General features: G+C 40.1%; 2 protein-coding genes across 2 annotated transcripts in view; one reads left to right on the forward strand and one right to left on the reverse strand.

Moving 5' to 3' along the window:
- Positions 1–4,754: 4,754 nt before the first annotated feature.
- On the forward strand, positions 4,755–7,872 carry BET1 (Bet1 golgi vesicular membrane trafficking protein). Its single transcript, XM_065731234.1, has 4 exons — positions 4,755–4,789; positions 6,357–6,472; positions 7,325–7,381; positions 7,713–7,872. Exons 1-4 carry the CDS (start codon positions 4,771–4,773, stop codon positions 7,866–7,868), a joined length of 348 nt encoding a protein of 115 aa, XP_065587306.1. The 5' UTR covers positions 4,755–4,770; the 3' UTR covers positions 7,869–7,872.
- Positions 7,873–10,859: 2,987 nt separating this feature from the next.
- Positions 10,860–25,390, reverse strand: part of LOC136045425 (probable acyl-CoA dehydrogenase 6) — a 78,754-nt gene continuing 64,223 nt past the window's right edge. Inside the window, exons 6-9 of the mRNA XM_065731280.1 lie at positions 24,574–24,747; positions 18,564–18,725; positions 18,282–18,432; positions 10,860–11,332 (exon numbers count right to left, since the gene is read on the reverse strand). Coding sequence (XP_065587352.1) covers positions 11,242–11,332; positions 18,282–18,432; positions 18,564–18,725; positions 24,574–24,747 — 578 coding nt within the window. The 3' untranslated portion in view covers positions 10,860–11,241. The remainder of the gene's footprint in view (positions 11,333–18,281; positions 18,433–18,563; positions 18,726–24,573; positions 24,748–25,390) is intronic.

The following is a 25,390-nucleotide window of genomic DNA, read 5'->3' on the forward strand; positions in this document are numbered from 1 at the left end:
CAAAAAATGGTGATTGCTAAGGTGGATGAGCTTAAAAAGGCCTCCTCAGCAACACATAAAAAGGAAAGAAAATGCATTGGATAACATCAGTGCTTAATTTGCCACAAGTCAAACAGCAGGATACAGAGCTCCAGCAGGCCAAGGCCAACTCTCAGAGAGGAAAAATATTAGCAGCCTGGCAGGCTTTGTGCCATAAGCCAGTACACAATCCATGACAGTGCTGCTGGTGGGCCTTGAACCTCGGAGCAGCTTCCCTGTGGGCATGAGCTGCTGGACTTCAAGACATCCAGAAAAAGGTGCAGGCATGGTGGACTCAAACTGTGGGTAAATAGCATAGAACCTTTTTATCCTGTGGGCAGCCCTGCAGACCTTTAGCCTAATGTGTTCCCTAAGAGGAAAACAGATTCTGGTTTTATTGTCCAATTAAAAATTGTAGGAGCGCAGTTTGTAACAACTGTACAGTGAGTGTTTGTATGTGGTGGAACACATGAATAGATTGCTATTTAATTTTAACTCATAGATCACGCATTTATTTACCTATACAACTGAGCTAATTATTTTGTTGTTGTTGTTATTTTCAAGTGAATAGAACTACTTCTGTCAGTGAAAGTGCTGTGGAGTCAGAAATAGTTCTTCATGGTCTATCATAAAACGTGACCTATGTTTGCTTTCAACTAGAAACTTACAGAAAGCCATGAAAAGAACCTATAGCTTTCAATTCTGAAACAAAACCATCCTCTCTACACTGTAATTAACGTTCCTTTCTGCACTGTACCTACCTCAATCTTTGATTCCATGCCTTAAAAACTGAAAAAAATTGCCACTGACTTCATTAAAAGCTACATCACGCCCTGCTGCTGTGCTCCTTGCAACATTCTGAGAAAACCAACTTTAGAAAGGTGCTTTGAATGGAAAATTTACTTGAGATGGTCTTTCTGGAGAACAAGAGACTAGCAAGAGCTTTTGCAGTTTTATGTTCAGGCATTAATTTCTTTAATTAGTCATCAAACTAATTGTTTTGTGCATGATTTGTTGACCTATTGGGGAACTAATGACAATTAAGAAAGTACATGATGTTTTTATTTTTCAAGTAACTCCACAGTGGACAAGTTCAAAGCTATCAGAAAACCAGCTCAGAATCAAGGAATCTTGATTTGCATTCTCAGTTTCTCCTTTCTGGACAAGGAAGCAACTAGGATGCTGACTCATTTGTCTTCAGAAGCGTGCTGCAGGAAAGTGCTCTGCCCAGATACCTGTCTGCAAAACAGCCCTCCCCTCCCTGAAATTCACAGTGCTTAAAGCCTCCGTTTTTAACAAATTCTCTACTTTGGATGGTAAAAACCTTTCCTACGTATCTGAAAGGTCAAAACAAACAGAACTCAAATAATCAAATTACTGCTTAATTGCATCTTATGAAGCATTGGCACTGTATGCTCCAATCATCCCATACATTTGTTATACCGAAATGAAAAATATTACTTCCACTTCCACTTCTTATTTTAAATGTATTAGCCCTCCTCTTTAGACATTACAGTTATTAATGTTCAGGCTACTGCAATGGCTCTGAATTCTTATCACTCATTCAGCTGATATTATTACCCCGTCAATGCTGACATCAGAAATGGTACCTTAATATCAGAGAAAGAAGTCATGACTGGAATTATTCATAGATTACACAACACACACTGCTTGGGAGATAAAGAATCAGTGGAGCTTTTTTTTTTTAATAAAAAATTTATAGCCTGATCCAAAGCCAATAGAAAAATTCTCCACGACTTCAGTAAATTTTTATTCTAGCCCTCTGTATTTTAGGAGGGAGACAATCAGTGGGCCCCCAGCCTTCTATCTCTACTCTGATGCAATTTAACAGCACTGACAAGAAATCTATAAAAATACAGCAGAGGTGTGTGGGAGCATTCCCCACCTAATCAAACAAGAGATGGAACAGTTTATGCCACTAAAAAGTAATGGAAGGAAAGACTAAGAAGAATCACAGTAGTTAGCAGCAACAATTAAGTAAATAATCAATATATTTAAATGTTATCCTTGAGGAGAGATAAAGCTCAATACTTCCCAAATATAGCTAATACCAAAATGAAGAGAAAGAAGCTTTCACTGTTAGAAAAAAAAACTGGGTCATGAAAGTGGAAAAGACTGCATTCTCTTTCTTCAGATATTCACTTCAATTACAGCCACTTTCTGCTGATGCTGTTTAACCTGTTGCTTCTCTTTCCCTCAGCTGCTGCGTCACTGCTGAAGTGTCCAGATTGCCATCTCTCTGAGGGTTCCCTGAGGATCACCTTTTGCTGTGATTGGAAAAATAATTGAGAAACGCTGAATTCAAGAACAAGAAAACAATGCAATATGCACTACAGCTGTGAACGTATATAATGCACACTGTATAATTTGTTCTAAGTGTATTTAGTGAGTTGTAAAATCTTATTATGATTTTAGGTGGCTTTTTAGCTTGTAATCATATATATATTTTGAAAGATATGAGACAGATAGTCTTTGTAGGCACAAAATGTTAGCAGTCTTTTGAATATTTGTATGGAAAGGCCTAGGACCACTGGACATGGATGAGTCCATTTCAGTGTACTAAAGAAAGCTCTCCTGATTCCCAGCAGCGCAGTTTTATGGAAGATACCAGAAGTTTCCAAAAGTTGAATCTTGTCCCATTAGTATCTTGTAAATCCAATAAAAGGATATTTTGTCAGGTACTTGGAAAAGTTTGTTATTAAAAAGGCCCAAAGTAGAACATAATTTGAAAACGAGATGTGGTGACAGCAATTTTTTAGCATAGAATCATAGAATGGTTTGGGTCGGAAGGGACCTTTAAGATCACCTATTTCCAACCCCCTGCTAAAGGCAAACCTCCATTTAGACCAGGTTGCTGAAAGCTCCATCCAGCCTGGCCTTGAATAGTTCCAGGAAGGGGGCACCCACAACCTCACTGGGCAACCTGTTCCAGTGTATCACCACCCTCACCTAGTCTAAACCTACCCTCTTACAGTTTAAAGCCTTTTCCCCTTGTCCTGTCTCTACATGCCCTGTATAAAGTCCCCCCCCAGCTTCCCTGTGTGCCCCCTTCAGGTACTGGAAGGCCACTATAAGTTCTCTCCAGAGCCTTCTCCAGGCTGAAGAGCCCCAGCTCTCTCACCCTGTCCCTGTAGGGGACGTCCTCGAGCCCTCTCATCATCTTTGAGGGCCTCCTCTGGACCTGCTCCAACAACTCCATGTCCTTCTTGTGCTGGGGGCCCCAAAACTGGATGCTGATACCAGAAAGAAGTTGTCATCTTTGATAGAAACTCATTAAGAACTGAAACAGCCTCAGTTCTTTTTGACAATATTCAATAAAATGTTTAATCATTGTGGTGGGTGAAACTGAGTTGTCTGTCTGTACTTGCAGTGATTTACTTACATTCTTATAATTAAAGAATATCAATAAGGAACATACAAACTATTCTGACTTACATGATTAATTCTTTGCTTGACTGTCTAGATATCTACACCATCAGCCTCCTTTGAACATGTACAGTCCCAAGGAAGGCATGGTTTTGCATAGCATCTATCTTCTTGATTGTTGTATTTGGAGAATACAACCAGGAAGAATTAAGTTGGTAATAGTAAGTTCAGTGTCAGTGCTGTGGGAGGAGTCACCTGACTGACTGGACTGACTTCTTTACACAGAAGCATTTTGAGTGTTCGTATTTGCTAAATGGCATAATAAACCAGGATAAGAAGTAAAAAAGGATACTGATGATAGATGCTGAAGGATTTTTAAGATGCCAAATCTTAATTATTTTGTGATCTAGTCTAGTTTCTACATGGCTAGGGCAATAGTTTTATTCAGAAATGTATCAGCAGCTGTTAATTGATTGTGCAATGGATTAAACTTTAGCTACCTTTTTTTTTTTTAAATAATTACAGCTTACTATTTAAGAAATCAGCGATTGCAATATTTGATACTAACATAATGCCGCATCAGCTTTTCAGCACCCAAATGATGACTGTAACCTGCTAGGTTACTTTCAACACTTACTGGCTGTGAAAACAAAGCGTTAATCACACAGACTCTGAAAACCTGTTTATCAAACATGTAAGAACAATGTCAATCTGGTTTAGTAATTAAGTAATACAGTGATAATGCTGCCATTATTATTATCATGTTAACAAGATTCCTTTGCTCTCATTTGTGTACTGGAAGTTTGATTATATGGGATCTTTTCAGACAGCTTGACAGCTTTTCATTATTCCTTTTTTCTTATTATTTTTTAATTTATTTTTATTTTTATTTTTATTTGTGATAGAGTCCTGGAGTAATCTACTAATAAACTGTTTGCTAGGTAAATTTATTCATCAAGCCTAACTGAAGCCAGTAAGAGCAATGGGAAAAGGCTCCTGTTGGCATGACACGTGGAACATGTAAAAAAAGAAAAGAAAAAGAGAGAGAGAGAGAGAGAGCAACTGTTGATGAATATTTTGGGGACGGGAGAGAGGGTGCTCGTGCGCTGCGACGGGCCGCCCAGGAGGCGGTGCGGTCCCTGCCCGCGGAGGCGTTCAGGAAGCGTTCAGGCGCTGCCCTGAGGCCCACAAGGCCATCACTACGCTTCCCATCGTCCCGCGCTCCCAGCGGGCCGTGCGGCGCCGCGCTGTCGTGGCGCTGTCGTGGCGCTGCCGGTGAGCGCGGCGGGCGGTGGAGCGTCGGGCCGGCCGAGCCCTGCGGCTGCTTCCTGCGGCGCGGCCCTCTCTGCGGCTCCGGGCGCGGCCATGCGGCGCGCGGGACTGGGTAAGAGCCGTCCTTGCCTGGGGGGGATGGGGTGTGCGCTGGGAGGCCCGGGCCCAAAGGCCTGGACGCAGATGGGGCCTGACGAGAGCAAATAGGAGGAGTCCTCCTCTTCCTGCTGTCCGCCCCTCTTACGGTGCTTCTGGGGGAATGAGGGGATGGGTGGCTATGGAAGGAATGCCATAGAATGCCAGAACGGCTTGGGTTGGGAGAGATCTTTTCTCTTGCTATGAGTAGTAACTTAGAAGCGTTCAAAATTGCTTGTTACTTAGCAGGAGGTACTGTAGTTTGATGCCTTTGTAAAGGAAAGCAATAGGAACAACCCTGACTCCATTAAATGGCATAATGTTTAGTCCACGTTGGCACTTTTGATGCAGGGGAAAAAAACCCTCAGCTCTCCCTGTGGTTAAGTGGAGAGATGCATTTCAGCCTTTCTGTGTGTATTTGTCATTAGCTTAACTAATAGCATAAAATTTAAAAACCATCTTAGAAGTGCAAGAAAATGTCATTAAGTATGCTTAGCAATGGCTTTATGGCTTGACATCTATCATCAAAGTAACACTGTAGTTCTTTTACAAGTATGTACGCAAAGCACGCAGTGAAACTGAGATACAGATTTATCTGTGAATGTCATTGTGTCTCTTCTCTCCCTTTTTCCTCAAAAAGAAAAACACCCAAACACAACAACATTCAGGCACTGTGGCATTCTGGCTTGTCACGTAAATACTCATTAGTGATACAACTGGATCATTAGTAGAATGAATGTGGTAGGACTTTTTTGTTTGCTTTTCTTGTTTTAGACTCACTTCTTTGGTTTCAGAGCTTAGATTTGGGGTCTTAGGCTGATCTCCATCTAGGCTTGACTCAGCCTTCTTTTTCCTGCCTCAGTGCTGCTGCCCAGTTTATTTTGGTAGGGGATCTTCATTAGAACGTGAGGGCGGTGAGTGCGTGGAGCTGAGGAGGCCAACACCAGTTCCCTTCTGTTCTGCTTACTCTCTCTGCAGGATCAGTTGTCTGGAACCAGTCCTGCAGCACCCAAAAAATAAAGGCAGAGAGAGAAGAACTGCACGATGCTGACAGCGATAGCAGTGTGCTGTTGTGCCTAGAGGCTTGGCCTCTGGTCTAAGGTCTTGTTTGTAGAGAGACGTGTAAGGATGACTATGCTCTCCTTCAAAGGCAGCTGTAATCAATGTTACTTGTCTTTGCACTTCCTTCTTATTTTGAATTAGGTTTACTGCTCTGTAGCTGCATCAGTGCTGCTTTCACATCTCCAGGTGAAATGCATCTAGATTGACTTCCATAAAAACCATCTGAATACACTCTCTGGGAGAACGTTGTAACATTAAATTGCAGTCATTCCTCAATCTCGACCTACTTTGATTTGCATATTGAGAAGAGTACTTCAGTGCTTGAAAAAGGTTGAATCTATGTCTTGGGAGCGTGCCTCTTCCCAGTTGCCTGATTTCTGTTAAGGAAATGCATTTTTAAAAGCAGAGTGTTTTTCCATGAGTGGAGAACACTTACTCCAATGATATTTTCTGTGTGTAACTACTGAGTTTTCTGCTTACAGGTGATGGGGCACCAGCTGGCAACTATGGCTATACTAACAGTGGGTACAGTGTATATGAAGAAGAAAATGAAAGGTTAACCGAAAGTCTGCGCACTAAAGTCAGTGCAATAAAATCAGTAAGTATTTAATTACAGTTAAATTTAAATTAGGTGGACTTGTGTCTTGTTTATAGATGGTGGTGAAAAGCAGCAGCAGTAAAAAGTCATGGGGTTGAGGCTGTGCCACAGAAATGTACGGGTTGTGGCTCATCAAGAGCACTGTGGCTGGGGAGGCCTTGTCCTTGCTTCATGGGGGAGCTGCTGGAAGCTGAAGGTCTCCTGGCTGGTGCCTGTCTTTGCTGCAGCAATAACTATGCTGCATCTTTTTATGCTCCTGATCTATAATCTCAATCCTTACCTGCAGAGTTAACTTTCTGGCTTGACAGCAGTGATGCAAGTCCAAGATGAACTTTCTGGGTGATCACCAGACTACTGCTGAGCCTGGCTACAGTCTCTGGACTGACTGACAGGCTGCCACTTGTTCTGCTGTGCCATTGTTGCTTCATGACACACACCAGGGAAGGAACAGACAAGTTCACAGGAGAAGATTGTGTTGATTGCATCATAACTTGTCAGTGCAGTCGCATTAGCAAATGATAGGTGTCAGCTCCAGCAACACTGCCAGAAAGAGTGTGCTTGCTCCTCTGACCCAGGAGTTCTAGCAGTTTGGGAGAACAAGTAATTGCTACTCAGACTTGACTGGATCTTGCATTTTTGAGATGATAAAAATGTATTTCCTTCCCTAAGGATTATTGATAGAATGCTGCACTTGTTTTTATAACTCATGTTTCTGCTTTTCAGAAATGACAGATACTTCTTTCACACTTTGCCCAAGGAAATAGTAGTGGTATCATGTATTTTAGAGCAATTTCTCTAATTTATGTATAACTGACCACTCATATTTAAACCTTTTTTTTTTTTTTTCAATAGCTTTCTATTGAAATTGGGACAGAAGTTAAAAACCAAAACAAATTGCTATCAGAAATGGTAAGTGTTTTTTCACTAACTTTCTTTAAAGGTGGGGCAAGATTGTGGTTAGAGACAAAGAGCATTCCTTTTTGTAGTATGAACATTTGTTGAAATGCTCATTGCTGACTGCATGATGTGGCCAATTTAGCACTAGCATTTCTGTTCCTAAAGACGTGCAACTAAAGTATTAGGAGCATCCAAGGTCTTAATACTTCAGATACTGTTTTGAATCAGCAAATGCTGATCAAAAATGCAGTTAATGCTTTAAGGGCAATCAGTTTTCTCAGAGTAATGTTTGTTTGTTTGTTTTCCCCTCTTTTCTCTCCCGTTTCATTTCACTGAAACACAGGATAATGATTTTGACTCTGCAACTGGACTTCTAGGTGCGACTATGGGCAGGCTGAGAATGCTGTCCAGAGGGAGCCAGACAAAACTATTATGCTACATGATGCTCTTTGCATTGTTTGTTTTTTTTGTAACATACTGGATTATTAAACTGAGGTGATGCACGTTGTCTTAAGTTTAAACTGTGTAATTTCAACCATTGAACAGTCTTAATTAATGAAGACGTTGATCTAAACTGCCATATTCTGTTGATAAAACACAAGGAAATTATTGAAAATTGCATTAGTACTTAATGCAGTGTTGTATACAGTTTTCTTGATGTACCAAAGTTTCTCCCATTGTCCCCTGTTTTGGGGGGATTATTTGTGAATACGCAGGAACTGCTAACACTCTAGGTTGCTTTTTTAGAGTAAAAGAGCGTATAGAACTGGTTAAAATAATACCCACAGCAAGAATCTAAGAACTCCCCCAAAACCAAAGGTTATTCAGATGTGAAATAATTGCAGAATTACAAGGCCTTCACTTTGATTTTGCTTTTCAATCTGAGCCATGCTCTAAATTAGAGCTCCAGTTTCAGGCACATAGTAACTTCTAGTTTGCAGAAGCACGAACAATACTTGGATCTTTTGAAATTGGTTTTATCTGTGGATTTTTGAAAGCTTGGCCTGAGGGTAACAAATGTGATAGTGGTGCCCCCAGAAGTGTTTTTTGTGATGCCTAGATTGATAGGTATAACAGTCTACATGTTTAAGTAGCTTAAACTTTATGTTTGGGGGAGAAGTTACTTAAAACTGGATCTTCCTTTTAAATGTGACAAATGATTGCATGTCTTTTCTTTTAAGCAAATGCCTTTGATCATTTGGATCAACAAATTTGGATGCCATACAAATGTTTCCTTTACATTTAATTCTCCAAAACTTAATGATTCCATTGAATCACTGGAACTTGTACCATTAGTTCATTTGTGTCTCATTCTGTGATGAGCCCTAAGTCTGCTCTGCATGATGTTTGGATATGAGGTTGAATATTATAAATTTTATATTGATGTATATATTATGAACACCTGTTGGAGGTGCTGACATATTAAGGTTTTTACTTTTAACACTTAGCTTTAACTCACAAAGTAGTTTCTAGTGGTTAAAACCAACACATCTCTGGGTTCAATATTCAGAAAAATATTGTTTTCTAGATCTTGAGATTGTATCTACGTTTATAAAATAATTTTTCTAGAAATACTGTATAACATACTGCTATTAATAAGTTAATTATGAGCTGACAAATAAAGTGTCCTGAACTATTCTTGTTCTTGTTTGTATGCATACTTTCCTGCTGTACAATACCATTGTTTTTTTGGAAGAGTGCTGCACTTAAGCAAGCAGACCTGTGTGATGGAGAGCACTACTGAAATAAATGGAGGTGTATGCTACATCTTTCATGTTCATTTTCATACATAACAGAAGTATTACATCTAAATCACATATTTTGTAGAATGCCCTATGCATTATGCCCTATGTCTGTAGCCTATTTGATTCTGGATTGTTAGAGGGTCTACAAAGAACAGAACATATAAATACTACTGTAACAATAATACGTCTTATTTATATGAGAATTGCTAGGCTTGCTAAACAAACATAGTATTCTCAGAGCTGGTCAATAGGTTACACTTTGCCATCCCAAACTGAGAGAATGTAAGGGTGTCTAGCTTGTAGAGTAATAATTATTGACTTTACTTTGACAACCATACTCCTGTAATACGTGGTCATCGTTTAGAAAACATTTCATCTTCCTTTCATGTTCTGTCTGAGCAATTTCTAGGTGTTTGTTTATTTCTTACTAACCAATCTGTCTTACCAGTAAATGGAAGTAGTATTTATCTAAGTAGAGTGAAGTAGAAAATAGGTAGATGCAACTAGTTAAGCAGCAGAGACGTTTCCTGTATTTGTTCTGGACAATGTGTGAGGGTTTCTCTTGACAGAGCACATGGGTAAAAAAACCTCTTACTTGTCTTTCAGTTCATGTCTAGAACCAACAGGAATTTTGTTTTAAAAGTCAAACCAGATTAAAAGCTGAATTGTATGGAGTAGGATCCCTCTCCCTCTTCTTCTTCATTCTTTTCTTCAATCATCTTCAATCATGTGGTGAGATTGAGGGAAAAGGAATGGGGGAAAAAATGTAAGCCTTTATTTTTCTTTCTTTGTTTCTTCAATTAAAGTCTGTGACATTCTCTAAATTTTTACAAATAAAATTTGTAGAATAAAGTATGAACTGAATAAAATATAAAAATCATATAGCCCTGACTGTACCTGTTGCAGTTAGGGTTTTTATGTGTCATTTTTATAGAATATACGTTGTTTCTCAATTTAATGTAACTTAGATTCTAGATAGCAGCTATACGGGCTGTTTCCAAGTGAAAGGAAATACAATCTTTCCATTGTCTTTGGAGACTCCTTAAAAGATGCATAAGCACATTCCTGTGGTTACAAGGAATATTCTAGTGAAACATACTTTTCAATAAGACAAGCTGTGGCTTTTGCCTTAGAAGAGCAGCCAGTGTTTCTGAAGGTATGGCTGACAAACAGTTAAATGTAAAGAATGAGATTTGAAGCATCAGTTCTCCATTTGAACTTCTTAATCGTAGTCAATGTGTATTCTGGTAAGACTGTGTAACAGATCACAATAAAATACTGAAAATATTTAGTTTTATTTATTCTAATAGTATCATATTTATTATATTTCTGCTTCATCTTGATTGTGGCATGCAGATTTTACAGTCACATTTCACTGATTACAATTTTCATGATTGTTTTTATGCTTAATATTTTTCATTAATAATTATACATAAGACACGATACCTTAACTGCTCAAATTCCACCCTCCAAAGATTTCCAATACGATTAAGGTACTGTTTGCAGAATTCTGAAAATAAAAATCTAACCCCTATCCCACCACTAAACATGTACTGCATTCTGACATAGAATGATAGGGACTGGACTGGGGGAGCTTGCGATTTTTGACTTGGTGTTGCTGAAGGAACTCATTTTGATGTTTACTTGCTGAAACTGAGAGATGGAGAAGACAGTGGTAACTGAGAACAAAACCACTGTTCCAGTACTTGAATATTACATGGAATGAATGATTTGTGGCTTGAAAGCAAAGTTAAGAGAAATTAGATTACACTACTACTGAAATTGTACTGTATCCAGGTGGAAGTTACGTTTCTTAACTGGTTGCTTAGGTGCTCTAAGATGCAGCTATGCCTTAATTAAAGAAGACATGGATTACCAGGGCCCTCAAAGCTGTAAATCAGTAAAAATGGAAAAGATATTGCAGGCAGTAACGTTAATTTGATATTGGGGAAGCTGTGTCATGATATTGGTCAAAGACTGACAAGTATTTTGCTGGAAAAAATACTGTTGTATTATAAATGCTGTTTCTATGTATTCCACCCTTGAATCACATTGCCTGTTACCTTCAGGATGCAGTAATAACCACGCTCTTGCTTTCCTAAGTTTCCGAGGAAGAATGCAGATGTGTTATTTCCTTGGAAGTGTTTCCATGTATTTGCATATAATAGAAAGCATGATTTCATCTGTACCACCACCTATCGACATGAATCTCAAGTCCCTGTAGAAATACAAAGAGCAGAGTTAAACACTTGCATACTGCACTCGCAGAACAGTTGCACATGCCCATTTATTCTTCTATACATTCATTATGGAGCTGCTTTTATTACATTTAAATCCCCTGTTTATTTGTGGGTGCATGATGTGGTCAACTGTGTGTCAGCACCATAAATACCCTTCTGTAGATAAGGGTGTTGTTAGTTCAACATGAGAAGATACAATTTAGCATGACTGATGGTTAGATTATTTCAAAAGTAACCTTAACTTGGCAAGAACACTATTCTACCTCTTACAAGCTAAAACTTCTCCTAATACACAACTGCCTTTGCTTAAGTCTGGTCAGAGCTTCTGTGCAGATGCTGGCTCTTCCCAGTTACCTGCACACGAATTTCTGCCAGTTGTTTGCAGAATGCCTCCTCTGCTGCCTCCTCCTCAGGAGTCCATCTGCAATAGGTCCTGCAGTATCACCTCTGCTCCTTTGCAAAAGCTGTAGGTCCCAATCATTCCACTGGATTTTAGGAGGCAAGGAGGATTTTAGGGGGTAACAGTAATACACACTGAAATACTTAACCTTGCTTGTCTCTGGTGTACATAGATATTGCAGAACTGTATGGAGAAGGTACGTTTTTTATACAGTATGTTCTTCAACCAAAAAAACCACCCTGGTCTCCCTCATGGCTATGAGAGCCAGCACAAGTGTAGTTTAAATACGCATTAGCTTCTCTGCTTTAAAAATGAATAGCGGCTCCAAGCTTATTTACTTTTGATATGATCTTTCTAACTGGACTTATTTAAAACCCACCATTTATACTGCTAAATCATCCTTCACAGTATTGCTCCAATTCCCTTGGCTAGCCAGAATGCAAACTACTGCACTTCAAGCAATTTTCTGAGCAACTTTCTGTTCCTCTTTGGGGAGGAGTGAAAAAAAACAACCCGAATGAAAATCAGTTCTGCTAAACTGCCTCTACTCAATAGCCTGAAAATTTCCCACCTCCTTGTGGGTTTCGTTGAAGGCAAGGGAGTTGGAACAAAGGCAGGTTACTCATTCTTTGTGCTGTGGTGCTGCTTTTTCAAGCCAGAAAGCCTCTGACAATGCTTAGCATCTCACAGCACTGTCACCACAGTAAGTAATCCACAAAACCACCCTGTGATGCAGATAAAAACCCTCCATTTGCAGTGGGAATCTTGGACTTGTGGCTTGTTTGTATGAAGTTATAAATAGAGAGGTGAGATCTGGCTTTGCTGTTGTGTGACAGATATTTCAAATTAATAGATAGCAATTATATAAATGTCTTTTAAAAAGAGGAGCATTTCACATGAGTGGGTGAGTGCGTACGTCTGTCAGCCTGTCTTCCAAAATTGCTGGTGATTACATTTTTGTCTCTATTTTGTCTCCATTTTGAGGAATATTTCCTCTAGAAATTGCAGGCAAGCAGCTAGTGCTGATCTCTTCCCTGGAAGACAGGACAGAGTTTATGTGGTTTAAGAGGACTGAGATGACGAAGGATTCAAATGCTGTTAATCTGCCACCCCTCTTCCAGGAATAAGACTGGCTTTCAATGTAAGAAAACAACCACAGGACAACTTATCCTACCAGGAACCCTGTGAGGATGCTGAGGAAGGTGATACAGTAAACTTGTACGTAAGCTATTATAAGTTAACACTTTGATTGTCAACATCAGAAATATAGTAATATCGCATATAAATATTTTTATATATATAAATATTAGAATGTTACGGTGTTAGGCAGGCTTCCCCTGGAATGTTTTTGCTCTGAAACCACAACCTTGCTTTCTCCTTCCTGCGCTGCCGTACTGTTGCCTCCAGTGCAGAACTGCAGGCCCTCAAACACCCTGAACTCATGGGAGGTGAGCACTGACTTGCAGCGGCTTCATTCTTACTAGGGATAATAAGGAACCAGCCCCAAATGCACTCGAGAAGTACAAAAGGTGTAATTTTGGGAGATGCTGTTGAATGCTGTTTTCCTTGGAGAGTGGGAGGATCAGAAGGGCAAAGCAATTTCTTTGAGGAAAAGATAACCACTGTATTCACCGCCCCTCAACTCCAAAAAACTGCAATGCTCCCACACACCTGAAAAACAATCAATTTTCTGATGGATGAAAAAAAAACCAATTTCTTCAATGCTGACTTAAAAAAAAACAACACCTGTATGTATGAGGGAGAGCCCAGGAGCCCTTCCCACCTACCAATTCAGTTCACATTACCGATACTTTCTAGTCAGTAGGTGAACAGGACAGAAAGGACCCAGCACATTGCCAAGTGAAGTTTCCTACTGCCATAATTACCTAACGTAGAACCTCCTGCAGAATCTGAGGGACCCCCTCATTTACAGCCCCAATGTGTTACTGACTGGCATTAAGTCTCAGTGCATCTATTCAGTTTTAATGTTCATCTTTTGGCTGGTGTTTAACCCTCTGTATCCAGAGAAAGCCATGAGACATAGTTTTGCAGAAACCAAGCTGTGCTCGTCACCTTGTCTATAAACCTTTTGGTGCTCATAATCCTGAAAATCAGGGCTGATTTTCAGGCTGAGAAAATGAACAAGGGACAGGTAGATCTCACAGCGAGCACAAGTACAGCTTCTGAACTTGTAACATGCTTCACAGGCACTAAGACTGCAGCTACCACCACACACTACATCTGTTTCCAGCACCAAGCCAATAAAACCATACAACGTGTTGTAGTTGTAAATCCTACTACCATTTTTCATCCAAGAGGCTCTGCCTACTGAGGGGGCCACTCTGAACGACATTTTCCTCTTGAAAGTCATACAGCCATAGGATCTAAGAGGTTCTCCGTGCCCCAGGGAGAGAGACACCTGCACGGTCTTCGATGCAGATGTCTTCATATAACAGTAAAGCTCTGAGAAAATGAAGTCTTTCTCTTTCCTTTTTCCAGCTCATGCTGTAGGAGTTATCAGCGCTATTTTGACATGAAAAAGTGAGCACTCTTGAGAGTGGGGGTTTTGCTTACTTCAATTCTGTTTTCCCTGTCAGCCCGACTTCATAGCAGTGATTCCCTCAGGGGTGCTGCTTCCTGCCTTCTCAGCTAGCAGAGCACTGGTACTGCACCTTGCTAAATCCTCGATGTGATTCAGAGCATCACTGATTCCAAGAAGGCTATCTGAATGCTTCCTGCCAGCACAAATTGTGCTTGAGTACAAAGAGTTAACACCTTCTTTTCCCTCACTGTTATTATGTCAAAATGCATCACTGGCAAGATTTTTCTCCACAAAACTTACAGATGTATTCTTGAGTTTGATATGTGATCTCTTCCATCTTCAGACTCTTACAAGACCTCTGTAGAAAAAGGCTGAAACCATGTGTTTGCTTTCACAGATCACTGAGCAGTAGTTATTATTCTTGCCTCAGCAGTTAGCTGCTGACTTCAAAGCAGATTTTTTGTCAGCGGACATGGATGGGCTTTGTTCTGTTTTGTACAAATATAAACTGTGCTAATGATACAGACAGACTAAAGAAAAAATAAACAATATCGTGCACTCATTCTAGTTTAGAAATATTTTGTAAAGAATGAAAGAATATAAAAAAAATGAAGTAAAGGATGAAACTAATTGAAATATTACAAATGTCTTTTTAAGAAAATATAAAACATAAAAATAATTTAGAAAAAATGCATTAATTCCTTATTTAAAGGCATTTTCAATTAGGTTTTTAACTATCCTTAATTACAAATAAGACTCACAACACCTAGGTGGTAGATGGAGATAGAAATCTGTTTTCTTCCGCAGCTATATACACTTTACCTATTTCACACGACCAATCAATCAAGAATTTTCAGTATTGCTTTCATGAGTCTTTCACAATGCACCAAGGAAAGAAATCAGTATTCTTTCTATCACATCCCCACAAGAGTAAAACCTGTAAAAACTGACAGCCACTAGAGATATTGTTTAATACTTTAAACTTGCCATAGAAGTACAGAATCATTAAGGCTTGAAAAGACCTCTAAGATCATGACCTTAATTTAAGAAAAAAAACACACTTTTTTAAAAGCTCCAGTCAACAAGTTCTTCCTGTCTCAACAGAACTGTACATGATTACTATTGAAATATTCACTAGCTGAAATTTATTGTAAGTTATGAAATCTGAGAAACTGCAATACACTTGCCACTTTTTCCCTCCCTCTGGTCTATCACAGCCTGGGGCTTTCATGTAGATGGGAGCTTTGTTCAATAACTGATTTTTCGTGCTATCTTTGAGGCATTTGATGTCAGACAAGCAGAGAAACACAACTCCAGTCTCTCTCTCTTATCCAGAGTCACACTAGTAAGCTGAAGTCTAGCAACCGCACTCTTTATTTTCTTATTTATATGTTTCTATTCAACTATTTGATATTGGGGCTCAAATCTTTTTTTTCCAACTCATTCTCCTTCTCAGAATCGCTACGACTGAAAATGAAACATTTCAGTACATTACATCAGCCCAGTGTAGGCACCTACATGGTTGAACAGGTACCTTCAGCTACGCCTGCTAGGGAACAGAGAAGATACTTGATCTGCAAACTATTAACTACTACAACTGACAGCTGTGAATAAAGCCTTTTGGCAGACAGTTGCACTGGGTCAGTTCAGTATCTCCTCAGTAATACCCATGACCGCAATTCAAAGACTTAATGCACTAACCCTGCATTACACTGCATGCTATTTCAGGATTAACAGAAACTAACATTTCCTCAGAACTTTGCTAAGCATTGTGTGACAAAAATCTTTGTATGTTCTGGCAGGCTATCATGCTGTGCAGTTATTGGAAGCCCTGCGTGCTGCTTCACGAATATCACAGTGACGCGAATGGTTACTCAGACTGCTGGACAAAAAAACACAACAGCTTTAGGAAAGTTGCTGCTTTGCTTATCGTTACAGATTAACAGGATTCTAACTCGAACCTGTAATTGTTGATTTAGGTAATACTCTACTTCTCCCTCGTGCTTATGATTACTCAATGAGGGAATTTTCCTGAATCACAGAAAATTTTAGGGTATAAATATCACGCTACTTTTGGCCTTATAAGTGCTTATTTTTTTATTTTTTTTAGATGCAGAAAGATATATTTCTTTAGCCAGCAGACGCAGTTGATCCTAATAGGAAATACTCTGGATTTCTTCTCAGGGAAAATGTGACTGTACTGAGGTGCTCAGAAACCATTCTGGAATTCACATGGAAGAACCCTGCCCAGGGTAGGAAACCTAAAGACAAGTCACAGCCATAGAAACGTACATGACTACACTGATGGCAAGTGTTTTAAGACAAGTACTTATTTATTCAAGTGCCTACTGCAATAGCTTTCTGCATCTGCTTCGCTGAGGACATTCAACGCTAAATAAAGAGGTAGTGACAAAGGTAAATAAGAAAAAAAGGCTCTTGTTGACAACTGGCTTAAAACCACCACCATACAGCAGAGTGTACCTTTCAGGAATCCACAGGTTGAAAAAGTCTCTGATTTACCACAGTGAAGTTCCACGTGCTTAACATGCTCTTAAAGGTAGAAAGAGTAACTCCTACTTCCAAGGAATTCTGTGTTCTGCTACTTTGCCATTGATGGCAGGGTGGTCACTGAAGAAAGACACTCTCAAGAACAGAGAGCTTAGCTGCTCCATTTGCTGGAAGGGAAAGTGTGTGTACTACCTATACCACTGTACCCTATTACCTATGTTATATGGCTTAGGCATCAAAACATTACTTGGGTGTTAGAGGTGGGAGAACACTACACCAATCTCCTCAACCAAGGAGCTAAAAAGGCAGGAGTTATGTCTCTTCTCTCTTTTGTAGTGGTTTCAACAGAAGAGACTTGCCATGAAATCACCAATAAGTTTACACCACTCTTTAACATGTTGTTTCTACTACTTTCGAGTAGTCCTCATTATTCCAAATAATAATAATGAAAAACAATCTATTATAAAGAAATAAGCTTTGTACCAATTATTTTAAAGGTAATCTTTTCTCACTTTACACAGATACAGCATTTACCCAACTCTGAACTAACAGAACCACTATTTTGCCAACCATTAATTAGGTATTGTATTAGAAGGGCTGAACTGAAACCTGCTTTTGAAAGAAAATCTAAGCTCCACCTTGGTTTCCAAGCACAATATTGGAAAGGGACAGAATCTTGCAAACAGTTGCCAAGAAAATTGTTTGCTTTGAAGGAATTTTGCTGTAGAATTAGATACACTGCAAAATTTCAAGGGCCTGGCATGGGCCTTATTTAGTTTGCAAAAAGGCTGTTTTAATGATCTAATGTCTTTCTGGAAGCAGTCACATCTCTCAGATGTCTCACGTGATACCCAGTGTGACTAATTACATGGAGACTACTATCAGAAACAACTACTGCAGGTCTGTAGGCAGAGCCAGTGGCATCTCTTTCTGCAGTGAAGCTTACTGCAGGAGCCCAATGCTGAACTCCTCAAACAGATATATGGGGTGGAGGTGTGGAGACAGAAAAAAAGCTAATTTTCAGTGGTCCCTCACAGTCAGGGAAAACAGTGCTGTTTTATTTTAGTTTTGTTCCTGTAATCAGGATTACAAGAAAAGAGCAGAGGAAAAAAAATATCGCGTTCATAGGCTTTGCTGTTTTTTCCTTGTTCAATTGCCTGGCAGGTGCCAGAGGACCATTAAGCAAAACACAGACTTTATTTCCTTTACCTGAAATTCAAGCTAACCTGTGGGTAGTTCAAAACACGTTGTTATGGATGGTCGACATTTGGCAAAAGAACAGTCAACACTTGCGTGGTGTGGTCAGGGATTGCAGTCTGAGCCCTAATGTAAATCAGGGACATGCTATTCAGTGGAACAGTAGTATTCATGTAAGCCAGGGGCTGCTGGCCTTTTCACTGAGTGATCTTTTAGCAAGATACTTAAGAGGGCAAATTTCAGTAAGGAAACATCCTGCATTCACCGTTCACTTGCTTACCTGTAAAATCTGCTCACCAGAACCTCACTGGTGAATCCCATTCCTCCCCAAAACTGGAGACAGCTGTCAGTCACTTCACGGGCCAGGCGTCCTGCCTTGAGCTTAGCCATGGAAGCAAATTTGGTCACATCATTGCCTGCCACGTAGAGATCTAGAAAGGAAAAAACACAGTTACACACACACAGTCAGTGACCACAGCCTAGCAGCCATCTCCTTGTATTCCTGACCTTGTTTTTTGCATTGCAAAAAAGCACACCTGAGGAGGCAGACATAGGAACTCACCAATGGTGCGGTAAAGCAGCGAGCGGAGTAGCTCCACCTCGGTTGCCAGCTCTGCCAGGCGGAAATGCACGACCTGGTTCTGCAGCACGGACTGGGAAAACACTTTCCGCTGGCGAGTGTAGTCAATAGTTTCTTGTATTATAGTTTCCAATGGTCTCAAGACTTTAAGAATCAAAACACAGAACAAGACATTGCCTTCCTCAGATCATAGAATCACAGAATAGTTTGAGTTGGAAAGAACCTTTAAGATCATCTAGTTCCAGTTACAGGCAGGGACACCTCCCTCTAGACCAGGTTGCTCAAAGCCCCATCCAGTCTGGCCTTGAAAGCTTCCATGGAGGGGGCATCCACAACCTCACTGGGCAACCTGTTCCAGTGCCTCACCACCCTCACAGTGAAGAATTTCTTCCTAATCTCTAGTCTAAATATATTATCTTCCAGTTTAAATCCATTTCTCCTCATCCTGTTGATGCATGCCCTTATAAAAGTCCCCTCACAATCTTTCCTGCAGGTCCCCTTTCAGGTACTGGAAGGCCACTGTAAGATTCTCCTGGAGCCTTTTCTTCTCCAGGCTGAACAGCCCCAGCTGTCCACACCTGTCCCTGTATGGGAGCTTTTCCAGCCCCCCGATCATCTTTGTGGCCCTCCTCTGGACCTGCTCCAACAGCTCCATGTCCTTCCTGTGCTAGGGACCCCAGAACTGGATGCAGTACTCCAGGTAGGGTCTCAAGAGAGCAGAGCAGAGGGGCAGAATCACCTCCCTCAACCTGCTAGTCATGCTTTGCTTGATGCAATCCAGGCTGCTTTTCTTCTCGTTGAAAAAGATGCTATTTTTCTTTCAATACGAACATTAAAACATTAATTTTCCCAAACTAAACCATTCTATATGCTCAGTCTGGGGTGCAGTTTCAATTCTTAAAAAGAGCCTGCCATTCCCTTGTACCTTGAGGATAGATTTCGTATCCTTAATACACCTAAGCCCCAAACACAGCATAAGAGGAGGTGTGAAGAGTGCAGTAAAGTCAGAGATCACAGCATCCAATTGTAAGTATGTAACTCTTATCCTTTCTACATCATTTGGGGCTCTCATCACCATCTTGTAGCAACTCCTGCTTCCCATGCTATCTGTACCTCGCAGGGCAGATACAATCCCAAAAGAAAATCTGAAGGCAGACAGTGTGCACACTGAGCAATGCCAGAAATGTGAATTTGAGGAAGTTTTGATGGAGCAGGCAGAAACCTATTCAGAGATCATGGAACATGAACAGAATATGATTGCATTTTGTGATCTAATCTCAACAAAGAACGGAAGGGAAAAGTATGAATCTTCCCACCCACTTTGAGTGAATCCTGAACTGTGCTCCTAATGGTAACAGCATCAAGAGAGGGCACTGCTTGAAAACAGGCCGGAATTAGGAGATGCTACTTTGAAGTAAGGTAACCGGTTTGCTGCAGTTATCTTTTTAGCTACCTTAGTGCAACTCTGTTTTAAACAAGAAAAGGGAAGAGAGATGTTTTACAAGTGAAAGGGATAGGCTCAGTCCCTTGCAGCTTAGCTAGGATAATAATAGGTGCCCAATTTGTGAGGAATCTGGTTTGGCAGATGTGGGCTCAAGTAATTGTGGCAAAGAGTAAGAAGGGTGAGGGTGGAATGAATTCTCAAATACATTGTTACAAGAAGTGTTGTATTTTCTCTTTTGAAAACATGGATATCTACATTCACCCACGTTTAGAACCTGAAACACAGAAATCCAAATCCGCAATACAACATTTAACCAAGCCTTGAACTACTAAGAAATCCTTTTCCCCACCTAGCATGGTTCTTGCAGGTACCTACATGCAAGCTCCCTCACAGAAGCCTGCTGGGAACGCTTCTACTTAAGATTTCATCCCTATACTGCTCTCACACATTTTCACATACATCTCCATACTGTTTTTATATGCAGACCTTGGCTCTCACCACCATCATTCACCAGCTCTTCCAAAGAACACTGCTTTTTTGCAACCTGTCCCCACCACATTGGATAATGTAACTAGCTTTTCTTATTCCTTTTTCTCCTCCTTCCTAAAAAAACTAGCCTGAATGTTTATTTTGAAAAAAAAAAAAAAAAAAAAAACATAAAACAGCACCTCAATTTCTTCTGTGCTAATTCTATGATGCCATTCTAACGTTGGTTTTCTGATCAGGAAACTAACTGCTCTTTGAAATTGTGTTTCCTGTGTGGAAGGAACACTCCCGTTTTCCTAAAGGATGATAAATGATACTGTAAGATATAAAACACTAACAGCTTTTTTGCTTGTACTCCTGTGGTCTCCAGCTTCAGAGACACTACAGAAAGAGTAAGAAGTGTCTGGGCACCTCTTGTTCCTGACCCCAAGCTGGGCAGCATACAGCTGAGCCTGAGCTGCTGGAAGGTAAACCAATCTGCCATTCACTAATGAAGTAAAGAGAAAATTTTCTCAGGACAGGTATTTAAAGCTATGAGCATAGCTCTGAAATGGCAAAGCTTAACTGTTAAGTGAACACTAAAACACTGCAGCATGTAATGGATAATCAGAACTGCCAGCAATCCTGTACAACATCACAGCTCACAATACTTTGCCAGGCATACAGTAAGTACAGAGAAATGCCATTGTCAACATTGAATTTCGTTTTCTCTCTGAACTTTCATCTTTTTATCGTATGCGTGCATTTGTTTTCTCTTTTGTCATACCATATTCTTCACATCCCCAGGCAAACTTGGTCCCATGGGGTTGGGCTGACAGCACATGCAGGAAATATCACCTTGGGACAGCACAGGGACCGTGTGGTCTACCAGGCAGCAGAGCATTGTGAAAGCATTCACAGTTGTTCCACAGCTGCCAATCTTTTCCTCCTAGTTCCATCCAACTTCTATTACTCTCTGCTCATTAGAAACACACTTTGCTTTATGTCTCCACCCAATGCAGAACAAAATGAATCTATTTTCCTCAGGCATCTGCTGATCCCTCTCTGGTGAGATGTAGAGCGAGCTCCAAGCTGAACATCTGTCTCTTACGGACGTTGGTTGCCCATGCAAAAGGATCTGTCACGCTGCTCACTGGCCATGACTCAATAGTGCTCATAAAACTGAGACTACAGGAGAAGAGAGAAGTCATCAGAGAAGTGCCATTCTGCTCTCTCATACACTCACTGAACTCCCTTTTTGCCTCCAAGTTAAGCAATTCTCAAGAAAACTGTTTGCTTTTTCACCATAGTGACATTCCCTTCCTGTGGTCGGTGTGACAGGTCCTCAAAGTGACAGTGTTTGCTGGGTGTCACAACAGAGACGTGGCAGCTAGTCTTTCTCCAAGAAGCAGGAAACACAGCAACTTTTACTAACACCTTTGATAACGTGCCACTTGGAAGAAAAGATCATGCTTGTGACCCAGTTTTGCTAAGTAACATTCATGAAAAACTTGACAATGATAAAAAGTCTTACAGGTAATTCATCTTCCATCTATGTTTTAAATTTGTTTCACTGAAAATATACTTTAAAAGAAAAAAAAAAGGAAACTGCACACACTTTCTAATATTTGCTCATGAGGAAGATAGCCAATAAGCAAACGGAGGACCGTACATTTCATATTAAAATATTTCATTAAAAAAAAAAAATCCTCCCCAAGCAACAAAAACAAAGAAAAGAACTGCAGCAAACTGCCTCTGCCAAGTTTTAGGGAGCAGCCAAAGCAAGCATGCCAGGATCAGTCCCTCAAGTGCTTAAAAGCAACCAATGCTTTTCAGTGTCACATGAACAGCCAAGAATAGGGAATGAGAAGTAGCATCCATCTGAGGGTCAAAAATGAGGGCTAGAATGAACATGCACAGACCTCATTACAAAATTACTGAAGGCATGCAGATAGTCTGGAATATCAGAGCCTTCAGCAAAACACTTGTGGTTGTAAAACTATTTGTAGGACTGGAAGCTTGCAGTGCCTGTAAGGTTTTGGTGTAACAAACCACATCCATCAGGCAACCAGCTCTCTCCTCAACAATTTTTCTCTCATTTACCACAACCGATTATCTCTGAAATTTGGTATTTGATGTAAGATATGGGCTGTGGGCTTTGTCCTCACTCCCAGAGCTCCTCATGCATTTTACATCAGAATGTCAGTGGATAAGAGCAAAATCAACTCAGGACACAGCAAGGCCCAGTTCCATCCTAGCAGACACCGAGGAATGGAGCTCTCATCTCTCTTGGTCACAGAAGAGACCAAAGATTCCCTTCCCACATCGTTCATCATCGTTCTGGAAAAGAGAATTGAGACCTGGCGTCCCACTTCCTGAAAGACTGTGCTGGCTGCCAGGCTGTTGTGCAAAGCTGGACAGTACCAAGCTGCCAGTGGTTTCAGACATGAATGATCTCACCTGCTAGACTTTGTATTTTGATGCTGTCACTACTCGTCACTCTGCCTGGAACATGACTAACACTGCTGGCCACTCTGCTGCCTGGGGAATATCACTGCAACCTAGAGCTTCTCATTGTTCTAACTTAGCCACCAAAATGAGTGTAAAAATGCATAATTAAGTCCATACAATCCACATATGTATCTTGGTTACATTTCAGAAGGCAATGTTTCAGAAGTGTCTTTTTGCTTTGATTAGAGAAATCTTTCCTGGAATAGTGCTTACGATGACCATTCACACAAACGGGGAGTGGTTAAATGCAGTTACTAGCCCCAAAGGTAATGAGCATAAGGTGCAGAACTATATAAATCAAAATAAATCCTGACATGGTTTCAGTGGGGCAAAACTGTTCTGTTCATATGTTCTCCTAAGGTGGCACAGTAACTGCTGTTTAATAGCACTGTTATTAAATAGTGAAAGACTTCTTTTTAAGTTGATAATGCTTATAGAAAAATGAGACAGTAAAATATATCTACAGAGAAACTGCGTCCTGCCAAAGGGCTTGATTTTTCCTGATCTTCTGATTCCTTCAGATTAATTCCAAACTTTGTATAACATAAGTCTGTGATAAGCAAAGAATCATGAAGTCAGATACTTGAGGTACTTCGATGGTGGTCCCCAGAAATGAAGAAGAGTCTCCAGTGAGGCACAAGCACAGAACTAGGCCAAAGCCAAAGCTAGTGCTCTACTACCTTCCCACAAGGATAGAAAACTGATTTAAACTGCTCTGAGCTCCAAAATATCTGGTCTGGGGTCAACCTATAGCAGGGAGTCTTTTTTTTAATTTGGTCACTGGATCAGAAAATCGCTTTGTACAGTGGCCAACTGCCCAGCCACACACAGGCATAACAGCCTACGCACAGGAGTACAGAGGTTATTTACACAACCTTCTTACATCTTCAATCTTTTGTAAAATGAAACAATATTTATAGTAAGTTAAAGGAGCAGATGCTATGGGACAAGGAGAAAGGCTGGGAGGCTGAAGAAGGACAATTCTGGTCTGGATCTGGTTATCTGAAATATCCAGTCTCTCTGAGTCTCAAGCATGTGGATTTGGGTATGGCCTGAATTTAGAGTAACAGGAATTCTGTGATAGTAGAAGTTCAGGGAAAGGAGTTTGGTTTTATGCCATTATATCCAGTGTATACTGAGGTAAAACGTGCATGAACAAAGCTGTTAAATACTGTCTTTACACAGCCACTACACTCATTTTCTACAACCTAGGGTAAAGGAAAACATCCTAGTTTACTCTGCTACAGGAAAAGTCACAATCCTATTGCACATTAGTATTTTGATAGCCTTTGTACTATATTTTTAAATGACATAACATGATGCTGTTTTCTTTTATCAGCAGAATGCACTGAGAAAAAGAAAAAAAAACTAAACTAGCCCCTGTGATGCCTCACAAAATATTTTCTTTCTGTTTCAAGTTTTCCTGTAGAAAGAGAAGGTTGTCTGTAGCTATGCTACCACATTTCAAAAACAGAGGTCATAATTTACAATAAAAGGAAAGTGCTATTAGTCATGAAGTAAGGGTGACCCATGTATCCCTGCCAGGCCCCAGCAGCACAAGTGATGACTTACCATAGGCGACTCCCCACAGCCGCTCTTCTTGGAATTGCAACATCTGATATGTAAAACCCATCCCTTCCTCACCAATTAGGTTTTTGCTGGGGACTCTTACATCTTCAAAAAAGATCTGAGCTGTGTCCGATGACCTCAGGCCCAGTTTGTCTATCTTCTTAGTAACATGAATGCCTAAAGAAAAAAGATTAGAAAGGGTACAAAAAAGATAAAGCCAGATGTACAAGGACACTTCTAAAAAAGTGAATTTCACCACGGCTATAACAAAACCTACCTTTGGGAAAACATTATAGCATTCTGGAATGCAAGAATAAAATATACCATATCCCATTTCTAAGAGTTTTCTCCATTTTATTTGACTATAAAAATCAGAAATTGCAACTTTAAGGGTCTTACTTTCAATTACATCCCCAAATAATAATCATTTACCAGTAGTAATAATCTCACTTCATGTACACCTTCAAGCCGTGCAATATTTATTTGCTTATGTTTGATTTTTTGTGCACTGCAATAAAGTGCTGGAATTTAATTTAGAAGTATTTTCCGAGTCCCTGTACTACAGTCAAACAGCGAAGACATAATTTTTTTGTCATTTCTGAGCATTCGTTACTAAAGAACTTCTGCTCATGAAACTTCTTTTCCTTCTCTTTTTGCCACGTTTATGCTCCACTTTCTAGCCTATTTTGATCTTCTCCTGTACCTACAGAAGAGTTTATAATCATGCAGTCTCACTTATTCCTGGTAATAAAAAAGTTAGACTCCAATGTATGAATACAAACATCAAACAGTTCTCTATCAATTCCAAGTTTCGTTAACA

Source organism: Cyrtonyx montezumae, unplaced genomic scaffold (assembly GCF_038088225.1).
Source record: "Cyrtonyx montezumae isolate F1298 unplaced genomic scaffold, pur_monq_1.0 scaffold_14, whole genome shotgun sequence".
NCBI classification, from domain to species: domain Eukaryota; kingdom Metazoa; phylum Chordata; class Aves; order Galliformes; family Odontophoridae; genus Cyrtonyx; species Cyrtonyx montezumae.